Raw genomic sequence first — 25,764 nt, 5'->3', positions numbered from 1 at the left:
GAGCCAGATGGCTGAGGACTGCCGTCAGACAGGGAAAACTACATCTCTACCTTTTAGATTTTGTTTCATATAAATGTATTTTCTTTAAAAAAAAAAAAATCCCAGGGAAGAAATCATTGGTGGAAGCACAGGCTTGGGGAGAAGAACCTGGCTGGGCTCTAACTGGGATGGAAGGTCCCAGAGTGCTAGCCCACCGCAGGCATGACGTGAGCAGACACGTGGCGGAGCTGTCAAGGTTCCCGGCGCCTGCAGCCTCACAGGCAGAGTCGGGCAGGACCACCGGCTGTGATCTGTGCGGTTCACACCTCTCCTGGATCACTGTCCCTGGCCCAGCGCCACATTCTGAGGTGCCTGGCTTGCCGTGCTAGCCTACGCCCAGAACAACAGGATGGGGAAGGGCCGGGAAACCAGCTGGCAGGGGTGCAGGGGCCGGCTGGCCAGCCCAGGCAGCCTCTGCCACTCCAAATCTCCTCACTGGCAAGAGGGAGCCTGGGGACAGAGCTACAGCTGGCGTGAGCGCTTAGGAAGGCAATCCTGAGCCTATCTGAGGAAGAAATGTCTAGCCCTTAGCGTTGTCTCACAGCAGAGCATGTGAGTTTCGGGTGACAGTACACACTCTAGCCGAGGGTGCTGGACCATCTCTGTCAGAGATGCTGCTGCGGGGATTCCCGCACCCACCAAGATGCCAAACTCGGAACCTGCTCTGCCTCATGGGGGGTGCCCCGGAGCCCTGGGGTACCAGCGCCAGGGCTTGCTGGGAGGGTTTTGTCCCTCAGGGTGGTGACGCTACTGTCCCGATCTAGAAGCAGCGGGTGCAGTGCCAGGGTGGGAACGCACCCTGGGCTGTGGAGAGCAGGACCAGGTGCATCCTTCCGCCTTTTCTTCCACAACCTTTCCTCAGGGCAGCTATGTGCGGGGCAGGGTGGCTCGAAGATTAAACCAGACAGGTCCTGTCCTGCATTCTAAGGGGGAGACAGCAAACCACAAAAAAGTGTCAAGTCTAAGTGCTATGGAGAGAATTAAAGGGGTGCTGGCGGGCTGCTCCAGAGGGGGGAGGAGAATCTAGGGAGGCCTCTCTGCGGGGGAGACAACTGATCTGAGCCCCGGATGACACCATCACAGCATCTGGAGATGCTGCACCCCTGCGATGTCTGGCTGCCCCTCGCCACCCCTTTCTCCTTTATGGCCAGAAGCCGTGGGCCGTTCTGAGGGGGGGGGGCAGAAGCAGTCTGGGGGTCTTGGGGAGGCCCACGGTCTGGAGATCTGGGTTCAGGTGTGAGATGGGGATAAGAGTGGGTCTTCGTGAGCGTGCAGGAGCAAAGGGGCTGAAGGCACCAGAGCGCCTCACGCACAGGGAGCGCTCAGGAGCCGTCAGCCGCTGGTGCTTTCAGCGCCTGCAGGCCCTAGAGGCCCGGCCGTCGCCAGCCTCGGCGCGGGGCATTGGGGCGGCGGGGTTCACAGCCTCCCAGCCTCGGCGGGAGGCCACGGGGCAGTTTACTGCCGAGGAATCCGCGGCCGGAGGCGCCTGGGCCACGCCCGCTCCGAACCTGCGCCCCGCCCCGCCGCCCCGGTGGCCCCGCCCCGCCGCCCCGGTGGCCCCGCCCCGCCGATCGGTGGCCCCGCCCCGCCGCCCCGGTGGCCCCGCCCCGCCGATCGGTGGCCCCGCCCCCACCCGCAGCGGGTCCTGCGGGCGCTGCTCCTTTAAGGCAGCGAGCCGGGTCCGGGCTGTGCGTTTCGCCCCCTCCGACGCCGCGGAGGTAGCGGCCTCACCTTTAAGGCGGCGCGGGGCCTGCTGGGAAGGCCGGCGGGATGGAGGCGGCGGGACCCGCTCGCGGCCGCGAGTCCCGGTGAAGCGGCGCCGGAGGCCGAGCCCGAGCCCCAGCGGGAGCTGGGCGCGAGCGGGAGGCGCAGGCCCGGCGGCCGATCGGCCGGCAGAGGGGGTGAGGTCCCCAAGGGGGGCTCCGGGCCGGCCTGGGGGAGGGCCGGGCCGGCGGCGCGGGGGCGCGGCCTGGGCACGGCGCCTGGGGCTCGGCCTTTGCGGGGAGGGGTCCGCAGGCCGCGGCGGCCCCTGGGGAAGGGTCGCCTGGGCGTGGCCGGGAGGGCCGAGGACCGGGGCCCAGCCCCTCCAAGGGAGCGTCTGCCCACGGGCCGGGGCTCCGGGCCCTGCCTCCCTGCTGGGGGGACCGGGCCAGGGCGGGCCGGGTCGCCCGGAGGGGCCGGGGTCTCGCTCGCGGGTGAGCCCCACGATCCCCGGCACGGCTCTCCCCGCGGCGCTCCCTGCCCTCGGGGAGACCCCTGGGGTGCCCCGAGACGGGGCGGCCCGAGCCGGTGGTCGCGGGCAGAATCCGAGCCCGGCCTCACCCGCCGCACCGCATTGCGTCTCCCCGGCCAAGGCGGGCCGGGCGCGCCCCCTGTAGGCCGAGCGCGGGGCGGGCTTCCGCCGGGAACCTGGGCACCCCGGGGACCCCGGCGTCCGGGGACCGCCGATGTTTACCTGATCCCGGGCGGACGGCGGTGCGGCCCCAGGCCTGGCGCCCGCTGGCCGCCCCCTCACCTTCACAGGCGGCGCGGCCATGGCCACGATGGTGCTTCCGCGGGAGGAGAAGCTGAGCCAAGACGAGATAGTGCTGGGCACCAAGGCCGTCATCCAGGGACTGGAGACCCTGCGCGGGGAGCATCGGGCCCTGCTCGCTCCGCTGGTGGCGCATGAGGCCGGCGAGGCCGAGCCCGGCTCGCAGGAGCGCTGCGTCCTTCTGCGCCGCTCCCTGGAGGCCATCGAGTTGGGTCTGGGGGAGGCCCAGGTAGGGGGTCTGGAGTGCTGAGGTGGGTGGGCACGAAAGGGATCGGGCCTTCCAGAGGCATCCGGGCAGAGTAGGAGCAGGATCCGAGCGGGGAACAAAGGTCGGGGAGCCCTGTGATAGGACCCCCAAAAATATCTGTTGATGGAATGAACCCTCTTTGGAAATATTTGCCCTGCTCTGTCCCACGACAGCCTGATCACTCTCTAGCGCCTGGAAGCACCCTGTTCCTGGCTCCCCTCCACCTAGCAGAGACTGGCTACAGAAAGAAATCCTTAAGAAAACCACCACCACCACTCCCCCCGCCAAAAAAATTATTCATTCTATTACTCGTTCATTAACAGACAAGTTATCAGGTATATACTATGTGCCAGGCATCTGTTAGGTGCCAGGGATATAAAGGGCCAACAAGACAGGCAACCTCCCTGCCTGCCCTAGTTTAGCAGGAAGAGACAGAAACACACATATACAAATAAATAATTCTTAGAGATTGTGGTAAGTTCTTGTAAGAAAGAATGAGATCTTGTGTGAGACTAAAGCAGGAGGTCCTGCCCATTGGTCAGGCAAGGAAGGAATGAGCCAGCCTCCAAAAAAGGGAGGAGGGGGAGAAGTTGCAAAGGTCCTGAGGTAGGACAGATCTTGTGGTGGTGGAGGACTTACTGGAAGAAGACCTATGTGACTGGAGCTTAGTGGAGGAAGGGAGAGGAACAGAAAAGGCCAGTGGAGACAGAGGCAGGAGCTAGATCATGCTGCACCTTGTTAGTCTGGGTTTTATTCTCAGGAAATTGGGAAGCCACTGGAGGGTTCCATGCAAGCAGGAGATACAGTGTGGCTGAGGTGTGGAAAATGAACCATAGAAGGTCAAGGGTGGAAGCAGATGGCAGGTGTTTAGGAGCCACTGCTGGGATTCAGATGATGGAAGGCAGCTTGAACTAAAGGGATTGCCATGGGGTGGAGAGATGTTTTGGAGGTAGGTCTAGCAGGAGGGAGTAGAAGGGAGAGAGGAGGGCAGGGTAACTCCCAGGCTTCTGGTACGAGCAAGTTAAGGCTATGAGAGTGCCTGGCGTTGGGGACCAGGGGTTCTGTTTTGGCCCCTTAAGGCGGGCTGCCAGGACGAGATGCATGTGGAGATGTGTCATGAATTGGTTCTGGGGGAAAGAGTCTTGACCCCCCACTGCCAGATCTTGGCCAAGCCACTGCCTGGCTGCATGCGTCCTCTGCAGGTTGTAGCATCGTGGTTTCCTTGTCATTAAAATAGGAATCTTGCCATCTGCTGTATATACTTATGGGCTGTTTAGGGAATTTTTTTTTAAAGCTAGTGGTTGTGAAAACACCCGTCACTTAGGCGTTTGCTAGCCAACTAGAAAATGCAGAGGCCCAGACTGCCTGGCCCTCAGGGAGGGCCACGTGTTGGTCACTTGGCTCTCGGGGACCCCTGGAAGTGCAGAGGCACAGGCACAGATGGCACCAGGGTGGCGTGGAGGGCACTGGGAGCTGGAGCCGAGGGGAAGGAGGCCTGCTCTGATGGGGCAAAGGGCACAAGAGGGAAGAGGCTTCACTGCAGAAATGGCCCCAGCTCCGAAGGCTGAGAGGGGTCTCAGCAGATGCAGGAAGGAGGGAAGGCGTTTCGAGACAGAACCTGGTCCAAGCTCCAAGGCAAGAAGAGCCTGGAAGCTCAGGGAAGGAGCAGTGGAGGTTGGGGAAGGCCTGGGGCCTGAGGGCGAGGCCTCTAGATCCCTTTACCTGCCCCTGTGGCTCCCCAGACTTTCTGGGGTTCAGGACACTCCCCTCTTACCCCCCTGGGAGCTGCAGCAGGGCAAGGCCATAGTTGGGATGGGGTCCATTGGTGGCCCTTCAGCCACCTACCAGAGTCCTGTGGGAAAGCGTTGGCAAGGACAGCAGGGGAGGGCTTTTGTTTGCCCACCCCTGGGTGAAAATGAAAAGGGGGGGGCAGACAGTGGTATAGTGGTTGTGGCTACAGGGGCTTGAGGACAACCCCCAGGGGAGATAAAGGAAGACTCCTGCTAGCTCAGGAAAGGCACAGCAACTAGCTTGTGCTCAGAGCCACCCAGCGAGACTGGAGCTGGGCCCGCACCCTCACTGCAGGTGATGAGCTCGAGGCCCAGGGACAGGGGAGGCCTTGCTCAGGGTTCCACAGAGCCAGAGTGGGAGCCCAGGGCTCCTGAACCAAGTCCGCATGCGACCTTGGGGGAGAGCATCTTGGTGGAGGCTAGTCCCTTGGCCCTGCGGCTCCTCCCGGGAAACCCAGGCCCAAGGCCCCTGGCTGGGGGGCGGGTAGGACCCTGACCGTCATCCCGGCTGGCTGCCGCAGGTGATCCTGGCGCTGTCGAGCCACCTGGGGGCTGTCGAGTCAGAGAAGCAAAAGCTGCGGGCCCAGGTGCGGCGCCTGGTACAGGAGAACCAGTGGCTGCGCGAGGAGCTGGCGGGGACACAGCAAAAGCTGCAGCGCAGCGAGCAGGCCGTGGCCCAGCTCGAGGAGGAGAAGCAGCACCTGCTGTTCATGAGCCAGATCCGCAAGCTGGACGAGGACACCTCCCCCAACGTGAGCCCTCACCCCTGCCGGTGCCGCCCGGGGCCAGGGGGCCTGGGTGCAGGGAGCAGGCAGCCTGGGCCACACCCAGCCCCCACCCAGCCCCAGACACCCGGGCCACCCCTCCTGATGCTCAGCCTGTCTTCCTGCCCAGGAGGAGAAGGGAGACGTCCCCAAAGACTCTCTGGACGACCTGTTCCCCAACGAGGATGAGCAGAGCCCAGGTGCAGGTGGGCCCTTGGTTGCGGGGTGAGGGAAGGAAGGGCTGGGTGAACTTGTCCTTGGGATGCGGAGGTCACAGGCCGCGGGGACTGAGTGGCCACCATGCTCTTTCTGCCTCATTTCTGACCATTGCATGCGGCACGTTAGCGCTTAAAAGGCGGGTTCTTCTGTACCGCTTCGCTTGCCCCGCCAGCGCTGTGAGGAGCTGACTCTGCTTTAACCACAGTTAAGAGCTCTGGAGCGGCAGGGCCTGCTCTCTGTGCTTGAGCTGTGACCACTGGTAGAGTTTCTTCCCTCCCCGCCCCCCCGCCGGGGTAGTCAGGAGAGTCTGAGGAGGAAGTACATGGCCCAATGCAGTGCCCAGGGCCAAGACTTGCCTTGCTGACAGCACTGAGAATGTTCCAGTGCCTCTCCAGTGTCAGTGCCTCTGTTCTGCATATGAGGACGCTGAGGCTTGGGGTTACGTGACTTGCTCTGGGACACACGGTTTGAAGTACTTGAGCTGGGACTCCAAACCCGTTCTCTCCAGGCAGGGCTGAGGTGACTAAACCCCACTTGACAGATGGGGAAACTGAGGCAGAATGTTTAGTGACTTGCCCAGAGCCCCGTCAGGTGGGTCAAACTTGAGCTGACATGTGCTGGCCCAGGTCAGTGGGCAGATGGTACATCTGACCTCCTACCCTGGGCCCCGCAGCTCCCAGCCCTGGCGGAGGGGATGCAGCCGCCCAGCATGGGGGCTACGAGATCCCGGCGCGGCTCCGGACCCTGCACAACCTGGTGATCCAGTACGCCTCGCAGGGCCGCTACGAGGTGGCCGTGCCGCTGTGCAAGCAGGCGCTCGAGGACCTGGAGAAGACGTCAGGCCACGACCACCCTGACGTGGCCACCATGCTGAATATCCTGGCGCTGGTGTATCGGTGAGGGCCCTGTGGCCAGTCTCCCACAGGAGCGCTGCACCCTCTCCCCAGAGGCTCTGCCCCTGGGACCTGCTGCAGGCCAGGGCTTGGCTCCACCAGGCAGCTAGGTAGCAGAGGGAGGGGGAGCTTGTGTCCAGAGGGGGCTGAGCCTGCAGCGGCTGCAGACGTGAAGGCGTTTCAGCCTAGTTTGGAATGGAACTGGGAGGGTAAAGAGAGTGGCTCGGGAGAACCCCGGGGGGACAGGGCAATCAGCACGGCTTCTCCGGACACGTGGCTTTCGTAAGACTTTGGAGGAAAGATGAGTTTGCCCTGAGAGGGTGGGAAAGGTTTTCCTGGCAGAAAGATCAGCAAAGAGCAGTGTAAACAAAGGTGGCAGATGATAGAGAAGGCAGGGGGAGGCGGGGCTGGAGAGGGTGGGCCCACCCCTGCGTGCCCTGGCACAGTCAACTGTAGTCCACGAGCTCCCAGAGGGCACGAGTGTCCCCGTGCCCTGGGTCATGCCCACGCATCAGTGGGTGCAGGCGGAGGGAGTGTGGGCTGCGGTGGAGGGCCTCAGCCTGGAGGGCGCTCGCGCCACGTTCCTGCCTGCTCCCAGGGATCAGAACAAGTACAAGGAGGCCGCCCACCTGCTCAATGACGCACTGGCCATCCGGGAGAAGACGCTGGGCAAGGACCACCCGGCTGTGAGTGAGGGTTTGGGGGGGCTGCCCCTCCCCAGTGAGGCCTGGCTCACGGAGTCTCCATTCTCCCCACCCTGCAGGTGGCCGCCACACTGAACAACCTGGCAGTTCTGTATGGCAAGCGGGGCAAGTACAAGGAGGCCGAGCCACTGTGCAAGCGGGCGCTGGAGATCCGGGAGAAGGTGGGAGAGGCGGGGCTGGGAGGCCAGGCGACAGGGCGGGTGGGGGGCTAGGCAGGCCCTGAACCCAGCCACCGGCTCCCATCCCAGGTCTTGGGCAAGTTCCACCCAGACGTGGCCAAGCAGCTGAGCAACCTGGCGCTGCTGTGCCAGAACCAGGGCAAGGCTGAGGAGGTGGAATACTACTACCGGCGGGCACTGGAGATCTATGCCACGCGCCTCGGGCCTGATGACCCCAATGTGGCCAAGACCAAGAACAATTTGGTACCCTGGGGTGGGGCGGGGGTGGCAGGAGGGAAGGGCAGAGGGGAGGAGAGGAAGAGGCTCAGCTCGCTGCTTCCCGCTCCCTCTGCGGCCCTGCCCTGCAGGCCTCCTGCTACCTGAAACAAGGCAAGTACCAGGACGCAGAGACCCTGTACAAGGAGATCCTCACGCGCGCGCACGAAAAGGAGTTCGGCTCTGTCAGTGGTGAGTCCGTGCGTGGCTGCCATGTGCCCCTGCTCAATGGGCATAGGCCCCCTTGGCCATCAGCATCCAGGGCACACATTGCAGACAGCCCCCTGGCATCTGTGCTCCCACAGCACCCGTGAGCGCACACAGAACCCGCCCCCTGCTCTCAGCCCCTCTCCCCACTGGGCACCTCCTCCCCTGGAGGGCCCAACCCAAATGTCTCCCTATCTGGGAAGTGGGCCTCCAGCCCCCAGTGGTCAGTTGGTTCTGCTCTGCGGTCTCTGGGAGCCTGGCCCATTGTCCCGGCCCACCCACAAGCCCTTCAGCGCAGGCCTGTGCCCTGTTCGTCTCTGTTCCAAAGGAGGGTCTGTTTCTCTTCATTTTTTTTTCCTTTTTTTTTTTTTTAAGATTTATTGTATTTATTTCTCTCCCCTTCCCCCCACCCCCACCCCGGTTGTCTGTTCTCTGTGTCCATTTGCTGCGTCTTCTTTGTCCGCTTCTGTTGTCAGCGGCACGGGAATCTGTGTTTTTTTTTGTTGTGTCATCTTGCTGTGTCAGCTCTCCGTGTGGGCGGTGCCATTCCTGGGCAGGCTGCACTTTCTTTCGCACTGGGCGGCTCTCCTTACAGGGCGCACTCCTTGTGCGTGGGGCTCCCCTATGCGGGGGACACCCCTGCGTGGTACGACACTCCTTGCATGCATCAGCACTGCGCATGGGCCAGCTCACCACACGGGTCAGGAGGCCCGGGGTTTGAACTGTGGACCTCCCGTGAGGTAGACGGACGCCCTATCCACTGGGCCAAGTCCACTTCCCTTATTCATTCTTTCAACAAAGACTTTGGTCCTTCCTGGGTACTCCTAGTCCCCAGAGGCTGACAGCCCCCTTTGTCTCCCCAGGGGACAACAAGCCCATCTGGATGCACGCAGAGGAACAGGAGGAGAGAAAGGTAGCTCTGTGCGCAGGAGGGGCGGGGTCGGGGGAGGGTGGGAGAGGCCGGGTCTGACCTCCTCTGACCGTTCTTTCCTGTAGGATAAACGCCGGGACAGCACCCCCTATGGGGAATATGGCAGCTGGTACAAGGCCTGTAAAGTAGACAGGTGAGGGCAGCAGGGTGGGTGTAGCCCAGGTAGCCGGGCAGCAGCATCCCGGGGGCTGAGCCCAAGCTCCACACTCCCTGCTGCCCTCACCCGGAACTCACCCCTCTTTGAGGCCCAGCACAGGCCACCTGCCCCGAGAAGCTGTATCCCTAACAGCCCGATCAGCTCGCTCTCTGGGCTCCTGGCTTTTAGTCCTGGTGGCCGTCTCCCACCAGGGCGTGGGGCCAGCGCCCCAGCCCTGGGGCGATTCCTTTAAGACCGGAAACGCCGGGCGGTGGGGTGGGCTAGCTTCAGGTTGACTAGATAGTTCTTCAGGGCCCATGGCAAACCGGGAGCCAGGGTGGGCCCGGGGTCCAAGGGAACGTGGAGTTTGAGGCTGTCCTGCTGTCCCACCCCCAGCCCCACAGTCAACACCACCTTACGCAGCCTGGGGGCTCTGTACCGGCGCCAGGGCAAGCTGGAAGCCGCACATACGCTAGAGGACTGCGCCAGCCGCAGCCGCAAGCAGGTGGGCTACGTGCCTGGGGGCGGGCCGTGGGGCCCCGTGTGTGGTGTGCCCCAGCCGGATGCTCCTTGCCTCCTCCCCAGGGCTTGGACCCTGCAAGCCAGACCAAGGTGGTGGAGCTGCTGAAGGATGGCAGTGGAGGGCGGGGGGACCGCCGCAGCAGCCGGGACGTGGCCGCCGGTGCTGGGCCTCGGGCAGAGTCTGACCTGGAGGATTCAGGGCCTGCCGCTGAATGGAGCGGGGTGAGTCTGTGGGCTGGGTGGGCTGGGAGGCCAGGGAGCCAGTGTGACCCAGAGCCAAGCCTGCCCGCCCCCCAGGACGGCAGCGGCTCCCTGCGGCGCAGCGGCTCCTTTGGGAAGCTCCGGGATGCCCTGAGGCGCAGCAGCGAGATGCTGGTGAAGAAGCTGCAGGGCAGTGGCCCCCAGGAGCCCCCTAACCCCAGGTGAACTCCCCCCCATCCAGGTATACCCCTCAAGAACCCACCCAACAACCAGCCACCCCTAGATAAGCCCCGACCCGGGGGGAGTTTCCCCATGTCTCACAGGCCCCACCACCCACCGCGTCTGCTCCTCTCCCAGCAGCCTCCCTCCCCAGCCCCCACTTGACCTCCGTACCCCATCTGCCCCACTTCCACCCTGGACAAGTCTTGGCCACCCTTTCCCCTCAGGATGAAGCGGGCCAGTTCCCTTAACTTCCTCAACAAGAGTGCTGACGAGACAGTCCAGGTACGGGCGGCCCCTAGGGCCAGGCGTGCATGCCAGCAAGCGTCTCCTCCGCCCTGGTGCCCGCTCCTTCCCCAGCACGTCTGCCATCCAGCCACATTTCCTGTCTCCATTCCAGGCCAGGCTTTGAGCCAGACAGTGGGGAGACAGCTGGGGGTACCTAGGTGCCCTGGGGTGGATATGGAAGCAGCCAGTGCCAGCACAGTAACCGCAGGGGTGGGCAGGCCCGCCAGAGCACCAGGGTGGCTACGGGCCAGACCCTGCTCTGCCACTGCCCCGGAGCTCAGGGCCAGACAAGCGCCAGCTGGCAGCAGGGTTGCTGAGCGGCCTGCCCCTCTGTCCACAGCCTGGAGGCACCGGCCTCTCTGACAGCCGCACCCTCAGCTCCAGCTCCATGGACCTCTCCCGAAGAAGCTCCCTCCTTGGCTAATGCTGAGGGGGCAGCCTGTCACCAGAGCCTCTAGCTGGCACTCTCACCCCCAGCCCTGTGCATGGGCCTTGCTGCTTGTCCCACCTCTTTCCCAAGGATCCTCCCCCCATCTTTTCTGTTCAATCTCAGGGTAACCTCCTCCCTTGTCATCTCAGCCTGAGCCCTGGAGGCTGGGCTTTCTGCCCCAGCTCCCCCCCCTTATTTATTCCTGACAGCAGGGCCCCTCTCTCAAGCTTCGGCCCCGCGGGAGCTGCTGAGGTCTCTAGGGTAGAGACTTACCGGTCGCCCTTCCCAGATCCCGGAGCTGGTAACACTAAGCACCCTCCCTGGCCGTTGCTTCTGTATATAGAGAAATAAGTTATTGGCCGCTCCCCTCCCCTCAGTCCGTGGGTCGACCCCGGCCTCCCACCCCCTTCTCTAGCGGTACCGCCCAGGCCTTAATCACCCCCATTCCGCGCCGTGGCATCTCCCAGGCTCCGCATCTGGGGGGCGGTGCCTCCCCAAAGGGTTCCCTGGACCTTCTCGCGCTGCTTCCGGCCTCAGGGGTGCACCCCGCCCAGCCATCGCCTGGTGCCCCAGCACGGAGGGTCCCCTCCAGCCCGGCCACCTGCCCCGCGTCCCAGTGTTCTGCACTGCCCCTCCCGCGCTGCCCACCCAGGTGCAGCCAGGCCCCGCCCCGGGCGGCGCAGGCCGAGCCGCCCTGCCACGTCCCCTCCCGCACCTGCAGCTTCTGGATAGGGGTGCCGACGGGCCCCCCGGCCGCCGGGGCAGGAGGGGCTGCCCCAGTCGAGTGGTCCGGCAGCCGCTCTCTATTTTCAGATATTGCTGTAGAAATAAAGACCGTTTGAATCTGAGCCAGGCTCGTTTTGGGGTGGAGGCCGAAGGAGCCCCCAGCGTCACTGGATTGGGGGTGGCGAGACGGGGTTCGGGAAAGATTGCATGCGAATGGAGTGGGAGGGGGGCGTGCGGGATCCTGGCACCCAGGTATATTGGCCCCTTGCCGGGGTTCTTTGGGGGCCCAGTCTACGTGTCCGAAAGGCCTCCAGAAACTTGCAGGTGTGCTACTAATCGTCTCCACCGCTGGGACGCAGGTTTTGATTGAGCTCTGTCCTTTCCCAAACGGTCTGACCTTGAGCGAGTTCTCTGAGACTCGATTTTTAAATCTAAAATGTGGGTAATGACACCTTCCTTCGGGGCTGCGGCTGTGAGTTGGGGCGTCAAGCACACGGAGAACCCAGAATACCTGAACATCGTCTTTCACTCTCACTCACCTTCGCATTTAATGCTTACAACCCCGGGAGCTGGGAAAGCAGGAATGACTGCCCCAAAGAGACGTTCAAAGGGAAGGCGACCCTACTCCGGCCCTAAATGGGGTTTGCAACGTCAGGACTCCGTCACGCTCTGGAGCTCAGTCCTCAAGCTCAGTCCGCCTCGGGAAGGGGCGAACTACAAACCCCGGAGGGCAACGCGCCGGCGGCCACGGGGGAGTGGGCTGGGAGGTGCGGACGCTCCCGCTGACGCTTGCGCAGCAGGGGCAAGTCGGACAATACTACAAGTTCCGAGAAGCAATGCGGCGAGGCCCACGTTGGGCGTGTTTGCGCCTGCGCGTCGCGGGCGGGGCCTCTAGGGCGGAGCGACCACCATCTTGGAACGGGAGGCGGAGCAGAGCCGACTGGGAGCGACCGAGCGGGCCGCCGCTGCCGCCATGAACCCCGAATAGTGAGTGAGCCCCGCCCGCTCCGTCCGGCGCAGCCTCGATCCCGAGTTCGGGGCTGTACGCTTACCGGGCTTGTCCGGCCCGGGTCAGGACTGCGCGGCGCCCCCACATCCGGGTCCCTCTTCCGCTGACAACCCCCCCCCACATCCGGGTCCTGCCCCTCCCCCCGGGGGGGGTCCCAGGACCCCTGTTCGACGCTCAGAGTCTTCGCACCCCGAGCCCGGTTATAGCGACCCCGAGTGTCCCCGGTTGGAACCCGAGGCCCTGGCCCTACCAAGGCCTTCGTCAGGTGACCCGGCCGCCCCGGTCTCTTCAGGCCTCAGTTTCCCCACCTGCTGCTGGAGGGTGGCGGCTTGGGTGCGGAGGACGATCCCGGCATTCTGGAGCCTGTCACGATATTCTCTGGTCTCGGGTCCAGACTCGGGCCCTTACGGGGGTGCGGGCATAAGTCCTTCTGCCCTTCCCCTTCCTTCTCTTGGAGCCGCGCCCGGCGCTGGCCCCGGGGCGCCCTCGGGCCGCGTCTCCCGCAGGTCCTCCGCGCCCGGACTGCCGCCTTGCAGCTCCCGGCGGCCGGTCCCTTCCTGGCCTCACCTCGCCTTTGCGCAGGTCCCCAGCCGCCACCGTCACACCCCTTCCCTTGGCCGTCACCCTGCCGATGAAGTTTAGATGACTGTGGTGGTTGCTCCCCCCGTGCAGTGGGCTTCTCTGTTTCTCACTTGGTCACTCCCCCTATGGGTTGGTGGCCCATATCTCGCGCCCCGGATTTCCCGTTGACAGTTTTCCCCAAGTAGCAGTTACCATCTTCCTCTTCTGTTGCTTCCTTTTCCTCCTCTGGATCCTGCCCTCAGGTTTTCCTGGGGAAGGGTGAAGTTCTGTGTTGGATTATAAGGGGGACCAGAGAAGGGAACCAACAGGCTACCACAGAGACTGACAGATCTGCTTTCGAGTCCTATACTTAGGGCAAGTCACCTCATTTCTCTGACTTCGGGTTTCCTCATTAGATGAGAACACTACCCACTTTATTGACTGTTGTGAGGAGTTAATGAGATGCCACGTTTGAGTGGAGCCAGGCACAAGTAGGAAGTCAGGAACATTAACTGGTATTATGTTAGTGTCACTTGTTGGTTAAACTCTTTGTAGTGGCTTCACACCAAGCTCTCTGCATAGATTGTCATTTGATGGGTTGTAGGTGGGCTCTGGCTTCTGCCTCCTGGGGCCACCTCTGCCGAGCCAGCATACTATAGGCTGTGTAGTGGGGTTTTCCTACGTAGCCTCTACTGGACAGAACTACGGAGTCTGTCAGGAGTCAGCGTAGAATTCCCAGCCCTGTCACCAAACTGATTGTGCCCCTTGGCAAACCATATCCCTCTCTATGCCTCGGGTTCCTTCCCTGAAAAGTGGGAATTCAGACGCAGCATGCTGAGAGCCCTTTGGAGTAGATAGCTGTGTTAGGTGTGGGGGGGCAGCCCCTTCCCCCCCAAGGTGGGCGGACCTGGTGAGCACCAGCGTGTTCCATAAGCTGAGGCACGCCTCGCGGTGTGGGAGCGTGCTGTGGCCGTGACCCCAGGATGACGGCAGGTGGGCTCCCTGCTTTCTTTCATGCCTTCCTATCCTCTCTCCCCAGTGACTACCTGTTTAAGCTGCTCTTGATTGGTGACTCGGGCGTGGGCAAGTCATGCCTGCTCCTGCGGTTTGCTGTGAGTAAGAAGCCTCCCATACCACCCATCTGGGATTCTGACTGGCCAGTCGGGGGGAAGTGGGGGCAAACCCAGGACACCCAGGGACCAAGGATGAAGTTGCAGGACCTGCTGGCAGTACTTCTGACTGAACAAAGGCACGGGGCTGGCAAGCTGGGGTGCCGAGAACTGGGGCTTGGCACTCAGGCACTCAGCTGAGGCAGGGAGCTGGAGGGGTTTGCCCCAGTGGGCCTCAGGCCTGTTCACGGGCTCCCGACCTTCCAGGATGACACTTACACGGAGAGCTACATCAGCACCATCGGGGTCGACTTCAAGATCCGAACCATCGAGCTGGACGGCAAGACCATCAAGCTTCAGATTGTGAGTATCCATCTTCCCAGAGCCCTTGGTGCAGAAGCATCTGCCTCCGCAGGGGAGCGGGGCCCTGAGCATGGCGCTGAGGACTGAACCCGCCCCTCCCTCCCTGCTGTCTCGCAGTGGGACACAGCCGGTCAGGAGCGCTTCCGGACCATCACTTCCAGCTATTACCGGGGTGCCCATGGCATCATCGTGGTATACGACGTCACCGACCAGGTACTCCTGGCCTCGCCACCTCAACCCTAGGTCTCTGGCTCTTGCTTCTTTTTTACTTTGCCCGTTCTCTCTTCCTGACGCTGCTGGAAAGGAGACTGTTCTCAGACCCGTTTCACAAGGAGGGAGGCAACCACAGGGGGAGCCTCCCGAGGCCCTGCTGCGGGGTTTTGGCAGACCCAGCCCCCATCCCTGTCCTCCCACGTTCCCATTCCCCTGCCATCTCCCGCTCTCTGGACTTGCCACCTTCTCCTGTGCCTTCTGGGCACCTGTGTTTGGTGGTGGTACAGTCAGCAGCTTGGCCTCTGGCTCTGGTGTGGAGAGCACTGTGGGGAAGCGGTCGGAGGCCTTAGACCCAAAGCGAGGGAGCTTAGAGCTCTGGGCCGAGTGCGAGTGCAGTACCGTGTCACTGGCAGCAAGGACGGTAGCGAGAGTTGTGGTGTGAGCAGTCGGAAACAGTCCCGCCGTACCGTAAAGTCTCCCAAACCTGTCAGAGCCTCGGTGCCTTCTGATGTTCATCAGGCTCCTCAGGGGTCTGCCTTATTTCCCTCTTCCACAGATGAGGAAGCGGGCCCAGAGGGGCGGGAGGTTTGTGAGGGTCCTTCACGGGTTAGGTGGCAGAGGCAGAAAGCCCGGCTTCCGCCTGCTGTATTCTTCCTTCCAACCTCATGGCTTCCCGAGTCCAGGCGCAGGGGACATGGAGACGATCACACCAGCCCCGGGCCAGAGGAGTCCCTGTCCTGAGGGGCAGCTGGACTCTTCAGGCTCACCAGGACCCATGATGCCCAGCTCCCACCGGGCCTCGCAGCGCGTGGACAGATAGCCGTGGCTGAACGGCACACCTCTCCAAGGCCACTGCGGACCTTCCGCCCACCAAGTCCAATGACTTCGTTTCACTTCTTGCCCTCTTTGACTTCTTGAGACTTTTAACTCCATTCTCTTCCCTTACCTTTAAAAGTTCTGTTCCCCGCTTCACGCACCCTCCCGACTCCCACCTCCTGCTGCATAAATTTTGCCTTTTCAGTGCCTTTTTCCTGGTTCAGCCTCTGCTCCCCCCGCCCCCGCGTGTTGTGCTTCCCCAGCTCTGCCCCCAGCCGCCTCCTTGCTGTCCCTGCCATCTCTGACCACTTTGTTTTGTGTGTTGTGATTCCCACATCTGAACAGTTGTCACTTAGCAAACTTCTCCATATCCATGGCTCTGCCGCCTTGGGTATCGATTCCAGTCTTCACCAGAAGCTGGCAAAGTGAGCAGTGGGGTCCCCATTCCCCAGGTGAGGAGCCACACTGGGAGAGGGGACGAGGAAGCTGCCTGTGGTCTCCTGCTCCGGAAAGCAAAGCTAGCGTTGGAGCCCCCTTTGCTTGCAGGCCCACCCTTTCCACCCCTCCCGAGCTCCACCCCTGCGGAACTCAGCACAGCCTGCGCTGCCCTCACCGGCTCTCCCCAGGGGACTTCTGCATCCCGCTTTCTAACAGCACCCTTGGCCATCTGACCAGAAATCGCTCCTCTCCCTCCCCTCCCCCATCCGGTCAGGCCCGAGCCCCTTTATTCTCCCACATTGGCTCTCAGATCTGTTCCCTCATAATAATAGCAGTGATGAGGATAATAGCTGCTTCTAATTAAGTACTTGTTATGAGTCAGGCCTGTATCCAGAGGCTCACGCTCACAACAGCCTTGCTGAGAGGTAACGTTTTATAGAGATGAGGATCAGAGAGGTCAGGTCATATTCCTAAAACCACACAGCAAATGGCCGCACCAGGGCTTAGCCCCACGGTGGTCTGACTTTTAAGTCTGGTGTACTTGCCTTCCTCACTCCCTGGCTCAGGGATCCTCTCTGCTATGATATTCCAAGTCCTTCCAGCTGGAGGCCAGTCTGATCTGGCCTGCCAACTCCTGCCAGGACTGAGCTTTCCAAAATGCAGGTGGGATCCTGCGGCTCCCCTCGAAGAACACCTCTGCTGGTTGCCTCTGTTGTGGCCTGCCCCCTCGTCCCTTCCTTCCCTGCTCAGGGCCTGCGCCCCAGCAGCACTCCACCTCTCCCCATGCCCTGTGACTCTGGGCTCCTCCCACCACTAGGTGTGTGTCCCTCAGCTGGTGCTTTCTCGTCCCTCCTTTTCCTTCCACACAAGGCCAGGTTGTTCCTGCTGGCTCGGGGCAGCGCAGCCCCCCCAGGCAGGGTGGTCCTGGGCCCTGACTTGCTCTTGCCTCAGTCCCTGTCGCACGCATTGCCCCGTCTTGCCACAGTGTGTGTCCTGGCCTGTTCCTCTGCTGTTCCCTGAGTGCCTCGAGACGGGGCTCAGGCATGAAACCCTTCTCTGTCTCCAGCACCCAGCCTGGGTGACAGGAAGCATAAGTTTGGCTCCAGCATGGTGTCATCAGGTCTCTGGCTCCTAGAAAGGGAAAGTGGCTCTAGCATGAGCACTTTGCCGGGATGTCTGTCATTTGCCCGCAGGGGTGGCGAGCTGCTGGTGCCAGAAGCAGGAGGGCTGGCAGGCTGTTCTGAGGATACCTGTCTCCGCCAAGGGCCAGGGCCTCCCCTGCATGCCCTCTGCCTCCCGCTGGGCACCAAGGCATCAAACCATAAAGGGATTTGAAGGCTCCTGTGGGAACTTGGAGATTGGTACCGGCCAGTTGCTCACAGGCCAGCAGCCTCTTTCTCCTCCGCCCTGCCTCTGTTTCTTTCTGATGCCCTCCACTCCCCACTCATGGTTAGGCTTTTCTGTGTTTCCCAGAGGGACAGCACGGCTGCCAGGAGCAGAGCTGGCTGCTCTTCAGGCCTAGACAGCTGTTTGGGTGTTGGGGCTGCTGGGAGGCCACTGGCGCTGTGCCTGGCCTGGCTTTGGGGGTTCCAGACAGAGGGACTCAGAGAGGAAGGCGAAGCCTGAAGAAGGCTTCCCCCGGTGCCTGTGCCTAGGTCTCAGGGACCAAGGTAAACCCCTTCCCCTCAAATAAGCCCGTTCCCCAGGTCTGGGTTGGAGCAGGGAGCAGAATAACTCTTGACCCCGGCCCTCTCCAGGAGTCCTACGCCAACGTGAAGCAGTGGCTGCAGGAGATTGACCGCTACGCCAGCGAGAACGTCAACAAGCTCCTGGTGGGCAACAAGAGCGACCTCACCACCAAGAAGGTGGTGGACAACACCACGGCCAAGGTGAGCGGGCCGGGCCGGCGGGCGTGGGCCGGGCCGGGCCGCCCTCTCACCCCTTGCCCTCCCCTCCCCTCCCCTCCGCCCTTCTCTTCTCTCCTCCATCCCATCAGGAGTTTGCAGACTCCCTGGGCATCCCCTTCCTGGAGACAAGTGCCAAGAACGCCACCAATGTCGAGCAGGCGTTCATGACCATGGCTGCCGAGATCAAAAAGCGGATGGGGCCCGGGGCGGCCTCGGGGGGTGAGCGGCCCAACCTCAAGATCGACAGCACCCCTGTGAAGCCCGCTGGTGGCGGCTGTTGCTAGGAGGGGCGCGTGGGGTGGGGGCGGGCACCTCGTCCAGATGATGCCCCGGAGGGGGCAGGAGGTGCCTCCCTCCCCCTCTCCTGGGGCATTTGAGTCTGTGGCTTTGGGGTGTTTTGGGCTCCCCATCCCCCTCTGACCCATTTGCCTGCCGCCCTGAGCCCCAGTTTCCGTGAGGGCCCCCAAAGGAGGACACCCAGGACCTGTGGCCAGGGTGGGGTGGGGGCTTGCTCTGCTGCTGCCTCTAGGTCACTTTAAAGCTACTTCACCACACCCCGTCTTTGGGATGAGGTCTGTCTCCCCGCCCATGGCTGCGGCAGTGGGTTTCTCTCCTTTCTCCTCCACTTCTCCACTCCCTTTCCCCAGGGGCTGAGTGCCTCCCTGGCCTCCACTGCCCCTGGCTGCAGTCCTTGGCCCCGGGGCCTGGGATCCAGGGCCCTGGGCGGACCTCAGGACGGGCAGGAGGCCGCGGGGTCTGGCAGCCCACCCTCACCCCCACCCACTTCACTTCCCACTTCCCCACTCCCAGCACGTCCAGCTGCAGTGGGGCCTGAACACATTTCGGGCAGGTGGGCGGGCAGCCGGCAGGCCTTGTCTTGAACCTGGAGGGAGTCTGCTCCTGCCGCCCCCTGCCCTGCCGGAGCCAGGCCCGTGTGCTGCCTGCCCACTGGGCCCCTTTGTCGCAGCGGCGGGCGGAGGCGGAAGGCCCACCGCGCCAGAGCCGGGCAGCAGCCTTAACCCTGGCTCTGCCAGCACCTCCTCCCTCGCCCTAAGGCAGCACGTCTGCCTGACTCTCCCCTTCCTTCCGTCCCTTGCCACGAGGGCAGATCCTCTTCCTTTGCCGCTACTTCTCTGGGGAGCGTGGGTGCGACCCAGGGTTGGAGGCCCCTCTGGTCACCCCTCCCCACCCAGGATCCTAGCCCCTGCCCTCTGGCACAGCTTCTTCCCCCAGAAAAGCAAACCTTTGGTCTCAACCTAAGAAGCCATGTCCCTCGTCCTGTCTCTTGCCTGTCCCACCTGTGCCCTGTCCTCCAGCTTGTATTTAAGTCCCTGGGCTGCCCCCTCGGGGTGTCCCCACTCCCCACTTCCCCTCTGGTGTCATGTCAGGCATTTTGCAAGGAAAAGCCACTCGGGGAAAGATGGAAAAGGACAAAAAAAAATCAATAAATTTCCACCGGCCCTTGGGTGAGCCAAGGGTTTTTGCAAGGAAGTTGCTGGCGGCTGAGTGTGGTCTGTGCCCGCCTTGGGCTGGAGGGCTGGGGCGCTGGAGCCCTGGGCCTGGTGGGGGGCAGAGGGTCCTGGCCTGGCCTCTTTGCTGCTGTGGGAAGCCCTTGACCCACTTAACCGGGGCTAGGATAGCTGCCTGCTTCTGCCTGTCCCTGTGGGCCCAGCCCCGTTCTGCCAGGGCCAGAGGCCGGCGTCGGTCGGTCGGTGAGTACCTGGTGGGCGCTCCCACGTCCACACAGGCGCTTCTCCAGGATGTGGGGTCAGGCGGCAGTTGGAGGCCAGGGGGCCGCGAACATTGCGCCCTATTCCACCCGGTCGGCACCCACCCCGGCCTCCTGGTTCGGACCCCTCTGCAGGCTTGACTCTGGGTTCAGGCCAGGTGCCTACCCCGTCGTCGGACAGTGACAAGCACCTGTCACTTAAGACCCCTCACTCCCCTGTCCAGGGTTCGGCCCGGGCGGGGTGTGTGATGGGCGAGGACAGGTGTGTGCCCCCCGGGGCCGCGAGTGTGGCCGCGGCGGGCCGAGGGGGTGGCGGGAGCGGGGAGGGGTGGCCGGGACGGGGGGCCGCGCCGAGTGGGCCGCGGGGGGGCGGGGCCCCGGGGCGGCGGGTGCGCCGGCCCCGCCCCTGGCTCCGCCCCGCCGGCTTCGCGGGCTGGAGCGCGAGAGGCCGCGGGCGAGCGAGCGCAGGATGAGCGATTGGGGCCCGGGCAGCCGGCAGCGGACGCGCCCCCCGAGCCCGCCGGCCCGCGCCCCGCGCCCCCCGCGGCCCCGCGGCCCGGGGCCCGGTCTTGGCCGCGCCGCCCGCCGCCTCCGCGCCCGCGCCCGAGCCCCGCGGGCCATGCCCGGCCGGCCCTGAGCGCGGGCCGGGGGGCGTCCCCTTGCGCCCGAGCCCCGCGCTGGCGCCCCCCGGGCCGCCGCCCGGCGCGGGGGCCATGGCGTTCACCTTCGCCGCGTTCTGCTACATGCTCACCCTGGTGCTGTGCGCCTCCCTCATCTTCTTTGTCATCTGGCACGTAAGGCCGGGGCCGGGGTCGGGGCGGGGGCAGGGGGCGCGCGGAGCGAGAGGGGGCTGGGTCTGGTGTCAGGGTCCCGGGGAAACTTGGAGCCTTCTCTACGCCCTCCCTCATCCGCCGACTTCGGTTCGCCCCCGTTATCACCCCCAAAACGCCGGCTTCCTGCCCGGGGCCCCCCCTTGGCTCGCCGCCTCCTCCTGTCTGGGGGTCCGTCAGTCGGCCCTTGACCCCCGGTCCCCGGCCCATCCAGCCGTGGGGTGGGGGACGGAAATCGAGAGTACTTGCTTCTTCCCCTCCTCCTATTTTGCCCTATTCAGTCGCCCCCATTTGTCTGTCGGGCAGTTTGTCTGTCTGCTCCCCGCCCCCCCCCAACCCTTTGTGGGTTTTTCCAGCCGGAGTGATGGAGCCGGTTGCTATGGCAACTGCATCTGTTTACAGGACCCGCAGATCTCAGAGCTCATTAACCCTTTCTCTTCCCAGCCCCCTCCCAGCGATTGGCTCTAGGCAGCGCGGGAGCCCAACTCCCCCCTCACCTCACTTTGAATTTCCCAACCCCCCTCCCAGGGGCTCCCCCCGCAGGTTTCCTTCCCACTTTCCAGCTTCCCTTCCTACTCCTTCCCCCTTTCCCCTTTGTCTCCAGTCCTCCTCTGTTCCTCACCCTGTCTGCTGTTCCTCCAGAATGGCCATCTCATCCCTGGGCCTGATCGCCTCCCCCTTGAGGGGGTCCCTCTGCCAGCTCCCCTCTCCTCACTGCAGAGCTGGTCATCAGCCTTCAGGTCACGGTGTGGGGCCCTTTCCCCCCGCGCTGTTCCCTCCCATGCCCCTGCCTCTGTCGGCCTGCACACACCACCCTGATCCTTACCTCTTTGGGGGGTCCCTCACCCCTCTCCAGGCTCCCCTCCTGCACCCCTTCCTTCCTCTCCCTTCCATTGCCTCACCTGCTTTCCTGCTCTCCCCACTTCCTCTCTCCTTCCTTTTCCTGGGACCTGCTGCCTGCTCCATGGCCCTCCGCTCCCTCCCCATGTGAGCCCCAGAGGCACCTTCAGACACCCCCAGCCCCCATTGTCCGCTCTCTCTCTCCTTGGTTTTGTCTCCTTTCTCTTTTTTCTCTCCATGCCCCCTGGGCCCATCCTGATGTCTCTGAGCCACTGACCCGTCCCCAGGGCCTTGGGCAGGCTGGCAGGGTCAGGGCAGGTAGGCTGGGTCTTAAGGAGTGGGACGAAATGAGGGCTCAAGCTGAGGGCACAGAGCCGAGCAGCGCCCGCCAGGACTGCGGGATCCTTTCCAGGCCCCTCCCCAGCGGGGCGCCCTTGCCCCCAGGCGCTCTCAGCAGGCCCCTGTTCACCAGCCCCGGGTGGCCTGGGGGAGTCAAGGCTGCCTGAGACCCAGCCTGTGCCCTGTAGTGCCCTGGGCTGCGAGACAGGGCCCAAGCTTTGAAGTGACACCTTTGTTCATCAGCAGAGGCTTCCTGAGCACCTGGTAGCTGGCAGGCACTGTGTTCACGTGGCCATTTAGCTGCATGATCTTAGCAAGTCACTTGTCCTCTGTTTCCTTACCTGTAAAGTGGACTTGTGTATGTATCATCACTCAGAATGGGGCCTGCCACTGGGGGCAATGGATAGGGGGCGTGGCCCTTAGTGCAAAACTGGTAAGAACTAGAACCTCCCAGGGCAAGATTCCCAGATTCCACCCCAGACCCTATTTCCAGGCCCCACTGGTTGCTAGGCAATTCTGGTCTGGTGGTGAGTGATGCCTGTCAGCTGTCACCGTGGGGGATTGTTTGTTCCGGGGGAGGGGGGCCCCTGAGTCAGCGCCAGGCAGCCTGGGGGGGTGGGAGGCGCGACACCCGCCGCCTGCTGGTGATGCCAGTTCTGGGGCAGACAGACGGCGCCCTTCCGCTCCCTGCTGGACCTTGTTGCCATGCCTGTCAGGCGGCGGCCGCCCAGAGTCGATGGGGAGCTGGGGGAGGGGGCACTCCAGATGGTCGCAGCTCCCTCCAGGAAGCCCGTGTTCTCTCCCTCCCAGCCGTCTGGGGTCTGGGATGCCTGGGAGGGGGGCCCCCACTGCCTCATCCCAGAGCCCAGGGGCGCGGAGCCCAGCTCTCCTCTCCCAGGTCCCCTGCCAGCTCCTCCCGGATCTGTCCCATCCATCCCGCCACACCTGCTCCCCTCCCAGGTTCCCCATCCGAGCCAGGGCACTGCCATCCACCAGACACCCAACACCAGGCAGCACCTTGGGCCCCTCTGCCTTCACCTATGGCCAGTCGAGCCCTGTGGAGTCTGGCCCTGAGCAGTCCTAGCAACCATCGGCGCCCCCAGCCCCATTGCCACTGTCCCCATTCAGGCTACCACCGACCCTCCCAGTCTCTTTACTGGTCTGGGCTAAATATGACAAAGTGGTTGGGAATTCAAACTCTGGATTCAGACTGGCTCAGAACCCTGGCTCCATCACTGATTAGCTGTGCGGCCTTGGACAAGTCACTTCTCTGTCTTCTCGCCTGCAAATTGGAAATGATACTACTAGTACCTCTGGCATTGGGTTGTTGCAAGGCTAAAGGGGCGATCCACCTAGAGCCCTGGTGTGGGCAGTGTTGGCTGTGATTGCGCACTTTGTACCTCTTGCTTCCATCAATCTGAAAGCACCCCCTCCCCACCCCGCCACTCTGCTGCTCTGCACCCCTCCCTGGCTTGCCACTGCTTCAGGCCAATGTGCAGACTCCTTGGTTTGGTTTTCAGAGGGCACCCACGTGGCCCTGCCCACCTCACCGTCCTCTCTTCCACCACTGGCTTCTCCCTTCCCACTCTCCACACACTTTTCACTCTCACCTCATGAAACCTGCAGCTTCCTGAACATTCCCTGTCCTTCCAGCCCTCTGCGCCTTTGTACTTGCGCTTGGATTGCCCTTCCCCGGGTGCTCACCAGGAAGGCAGCTCCTCAGAGTCCAGCCTGGGCACCCCAATTGCCCTGGGCGCTGCTGCCTGTTCTCCTCCTCCCCCCAAGCCTGGGTCCCTCGGGGCCGCAGGCCCAGACACATGGAAGAGGCCATCTCTTGGGGTGTTTGGGCTGGGGGTGTAGAGGACTGGGCTGAGCATGGGGACACTGGGGTTCCACTCCAGGCTGTCAGATGGCTGTGTGACCTTGGGCCAGGCCCTTCCTCTTGGGCCTCAGTTTCTCCCCCTTTGCGACGAGCTCCTTCCGGTCTGGGCGCTCGCATAGATTCCTGTCCCCAAATTTCCGCAAGGAAGGCAGGCGGAGGGGGGTGGGGGGTGGAGGGGTGGGGGGTGGTCTGTAAGCTGCTGTCACACCCCTGACGGGCATGCGCTCCTGCCCCAGATCATAGCCTTCGACGAGCTGCGGACCGACTTCAAGAACCCCATCGACCAGGGGAACCCAGCGCGGGCAGTAAGTGATACATGTGCTGTGCTGAGGTGTGTCCGTCCGTCCGTCTCTCCATCTGTCTCGGGCAGGGTTGGAGAATGGGGGTATGGAAAGCTGGGGGTGGGGGGGTGCCGCGGCCATGCCCCTTCCTCTCTGTCCCCGCCCCCCGCGAACACCTGGCGCGGGCTCGGGTTCCTCCTGGCGGGGTGGCTGTTGCCAGGCTCTAGGCCGTTGCCGTGGCGACGCGGGTGAAGGTCCCTCCATGGTGACGGTCGCCATGGGGACAGCGCGGCTCCTTCCCCGCCCAGCCGATAACGCCGCAGAGACCGCTCTGGCGCCCCCTGGCGGCCACGTGCAAGGCGGAGGGGGCGCGGGAGGCGTGCGGAGCGCCCCGATCCTGGCCCCTCTGCCTCCCCCCATCACGGTCTTCTCCCCCCTGCAGCGCGAGCGTTTGAAAAACATCGAACGCATCTGCTGCCTCCTGAGGAAGGTCAGTGTCAGGGCTGGGGGGCAGGAGGGGCCCGGCCCAGCGCTGCCCCCAGCCTCCGTGGCCCAGGGCCAGTGCCTCCTCTCTGGGCCCGTGTGACCCGCGGCCCACCAGGCTGGGGGTGGCTGGCTGCAGGCCCTCTCGTCGACCCTGGAGATCATAGTGGGTGGGCCCTTCCCAAACCCCAGCTCCCCTCAGTGCCCGAGAAGCAGGGGCTGTCCTGGCTGACCTCTCACCCTCGCCCCCCAGCTGGTGGTCCCAGAATACTCCATCCACGGCCTCTTCTGTCTGATGTTTCTGTGTGCGGCAGAGTGGGTGACCCTGGGCCTCAACATCCCCCTCCTCTTCTACCACCTCTGGAGGTGAGGGGAGCCGCTGCTCTCGGGGCGGCAGGGGGAGAGGGGGCGGGCGCCCGGGGGCAGGCACCCAGGCCCGCCGCTCGTGCCCCAGGTACTTCCACCGCCCCGCGGATGGCTCTGAGGTCATGTATGACGCCGTCTCCATCATGAATGCCGACATCCTCAATTACTGCCAGAAGGAGTCCTGGTGCAAACTCGCCTTCTACCTGCTCTCCTTCTTCTATTACCTGTACAGGTGAGGCCCCAGGCCTGGGAAGCCGGGGAAGGGCTGCTCCAGGCACCGGGCCTCCGTCCCGGGAATGGCTGGGCCCCAGCTCCCTGCCCTGTGCCCTGGTGGGGTGCGGCAGGTGGGCGGCCGGGTGGCTGGGTGCGCTGGGGCGGCGGCTCACTGCCTCGTCTTCCCGCAGTATGGTTTATACGCTGGTGAGTTTCTAAGGGGGAGGCCGGCCAGGGAGCGAGCCCAGAACGGACCGGACGCCTGTGCACCCCCAGCCCTGCCCCTCGGCCACCGAGGCCTCAACCCTGGGGAGGGAGGGGGCACTGGTGCCCCTGGCCTCTCCACCCCCCAAACTGCTGCTGCGGGGATGTCCCCGCCTCCAGAGCCCCCCCCTCGGCCTAGGGCTGGGCAGAGCTCTACGCAGAGCCTGTGGCCGTGGCCGGCAGTCCTGGCGGGGGGGACCCCCGGCCTGGTCCACTGCGGGGGACGTGGGCCCTGCTAGGGGGCAGCGCTTGGCCCTGGCAGTTCTGGGCCGCCCCCCTCCACCCCACCCTGAGGCTCCCCCTGCAGGTGGGGGGCACCCACCCCAGGAATGAGCAGGCTCAGCAGGGGGGCCCTCCCCCTCCCCCAGGCTCTCTCTCCAGCCCCAGCCCTGTCGTCCCCCCACTCCCAGCCCATCCCCGTCTCTTGGCCCTATTTTCTATGTCGCCTGGAGGAGTCCGGCACCCCCTCCCCGGCCATTTGTGACAAAATATGAATAAACTACTGCAAACACGTGGGCCCCGTTTCTGCTCCCGAAAGGCCTGTTGTGCAGGTGATGGCATGGGAAAGGTGTGACTGGATGGGGTCAGCCCTGACCCCAGCCCTGCCAGCCTGGCCCCAGCAGCCCAGACACCCGCCCTCCCTGGGTCACCTCTCCGATGGCACCTTGGCAGCCGCCCCCTTTCCTCCCACCCTCATTCTCCCGGCACTGTCAAGGCCCAGCGTCAAAAGCACGACCTCCAGGAAGCTCTCCCTGGGCCCGGACCCCCCAGAGAGGCCCCAGCCTGGTCCCCTGGGCAAAGCGGAGGCCCAGGGGTGCTAGCAGCTCCCCCTCCAGCC

General features: G+C 63.7%; 3 protein-coding genes across 5 annotated transcripts; all 3 read left to right on the top strand.

Moving 5' to 3' along the window:
• The first annotated feature begins 1,735 nt into the window (after nt 1-1,735).
• On the top strand, nt 1,736-11,405 carry KLC2 (kinesin light chain 2). 3 transcript variants are annotated; one of them, XM_058305141.2, is made up of 16 exons: nt 1,736-1,940; nt 2,527-2,801; nt 5,131-5,361; nt 5,504-5,579; nt 6,266-6,488; nt 7,084-7,171; nt 7,249-7,350; nt 7,438-7,611; nt 7,716-7,815; nt 8,694-8,743; nt 8,827-8,894; nt 9,294-9,402; nt 9,483-9,641; nt 9,717-9,841; nt 10,067-10,124; nt 10,468-11,405. In XM_058305141.2, exons 2-16 carry the CDS (start codon nt 2,574-2,576, stop codon nt 10,549-10,551), a joined length of 1,875 nt encoding a protein of 624 aa, XP_058161124.1. In that variant the 5' UTR covers nt 1,736-1,940; nt 2,527-2,573; the 3' UTR covers nt 10,552-11,405. The 3 variants fall into 3 exon arrangements, with proteins under 3 accessions (XP_058161124.1, XP_058161126.1, XP_058161125.1); XM_058305143.2 differs by having other exon boundaries at nt 1,808-1,940; nt 5,504-5,573; XM_058305142.2 differs by having other exon boundaries at nt 1,818-1,940; nt 2,563-2,801.
• Nucleotides 11,406-12,161: 756 nt separating this feature from the next.
• RAB1B (RAB1B, member RAS oncogene family) lies at nt 12,162-19,190 on the top strand. The gene is made up of 6 exons (XM_058305144.2): nt 12,162-12,270; nt 13,893-13,965; nt 14,230-14,325; nt 14,443-14,538; nt 17,550-17,681; nt 17,789-19,190. Exons 1-6 carry the CDS (start codon nt 12,257-12,259, stop codon nt 17,981-17,983), a joined length of 606 nt encoding a protein of 201 aa, XP_058161127.1. The 5' UTR covers nt 12,162-12,256; the 3' UTR covers nt 17,984-19,190.
• An 893-nt stretch (nt 19,191-20,083) lies between these two features.
• Nucleotides 20,084-25,437, top strand: CNIH2 (cornichon family AMPA receptor auxiliary protein 2). The gene is made up of 6 exons (XM_058305140.2): nt 20,084-20,222; nt 23,556-23,624; nt 24,043-24,090; nt 24,337-24,449; nt 24,538-24,681; nt 24,854-25,437. The coding sequence occupies exons 1-6, from the start codon at nt 20,142-20,144 to the stop codon at nt 24,879-24,881; spliced, it is 483 nt and encodes a 160-aa protein (XP_058161123.1). The 5' UTR covers nt 20,084-20,141; the 3' UTR covers nt 24,882-25,437.
• The last annotated feature ends 327 nt before the right edge of the window (nt 25,438-25,764 follow it).

Source organism: Dasypus novemcinctus, chromosome 10 (assembly GCF_030445035.2).
Source record: "Dasypus novemcinctus isolate mDasNov1 chromosome 10, mDasNov1.1.hap2, whole genome shotgun sequence".
Classification (NCBI taxonomy): Eukaryota; Metazoa; Chordata; class Mammalia; order Cingulata; family Dasypodidae; genus Dasypus; species Dasypus novemcinctus.
Note: the sequence above shows the minus strand (reverse complement) of the source record. Positions and strands in the feature narration are given on the sequence as shown.

Coding starts and splice junctions, on each gene's coding strand:
- KLC2 (XM_058305141.2), top strand. CDS start 2,574: ATGGCCACGATGGTGCTTCCGCGGGAGGAGAAGCTGAGCCAAGACGAG. Junction 9,642..9,716: donor CTGCCGCTGAATGGAGCGGG/GTGAGTCTGTGG, acceptor CCCGCCCCCCAG/GACGGCAGCGGCTCCCTGCG. Junction 9,842..10,066: donor CAGGAGCCCCCTAACCCCAG/GTGAACTCCCCC, acceptor CTTTCCCCTCAG/GATGAAGCGGGCCAGTTCCC.
- RAB1B (XM_058305144.2), top strand. Junction 13,966..14,229: donor GCCTGCTCCTGCGGTTTGCT/GTGAGTAAGAAG, acceptor CCGACCTTCCAG/GATGACACTTACACGGAGAG. Junction 14,539..17,549: donor TATACGACGTCACCGACCAG/GTACTCCTGGCC, acceptor GGCCCTCTCCAG/GAGTCCTACGCCAACGTGAA.
- CNIH2 (XM_058305140.2), top strand. CDS start 20,142: ATGGCGTTCACCTTCGCCGCGTTCTGCTACATGCTCACCCTGGTGCTG. Junction 23,625..24,042: donor AGGGGAACCCAGCGCGGGCA/GTAAGTGATACA, acceptor TCCCCCCTGCAG/CGCGAGCGTTTGAAAAACAT. Junction 24,682..24,853: donor TTCTTCTATTACCTGTACAG/GTGAGGCCCCAG, acceptor GTCTTCCCGCAG/TATGGTTTATACGCTGGTGA.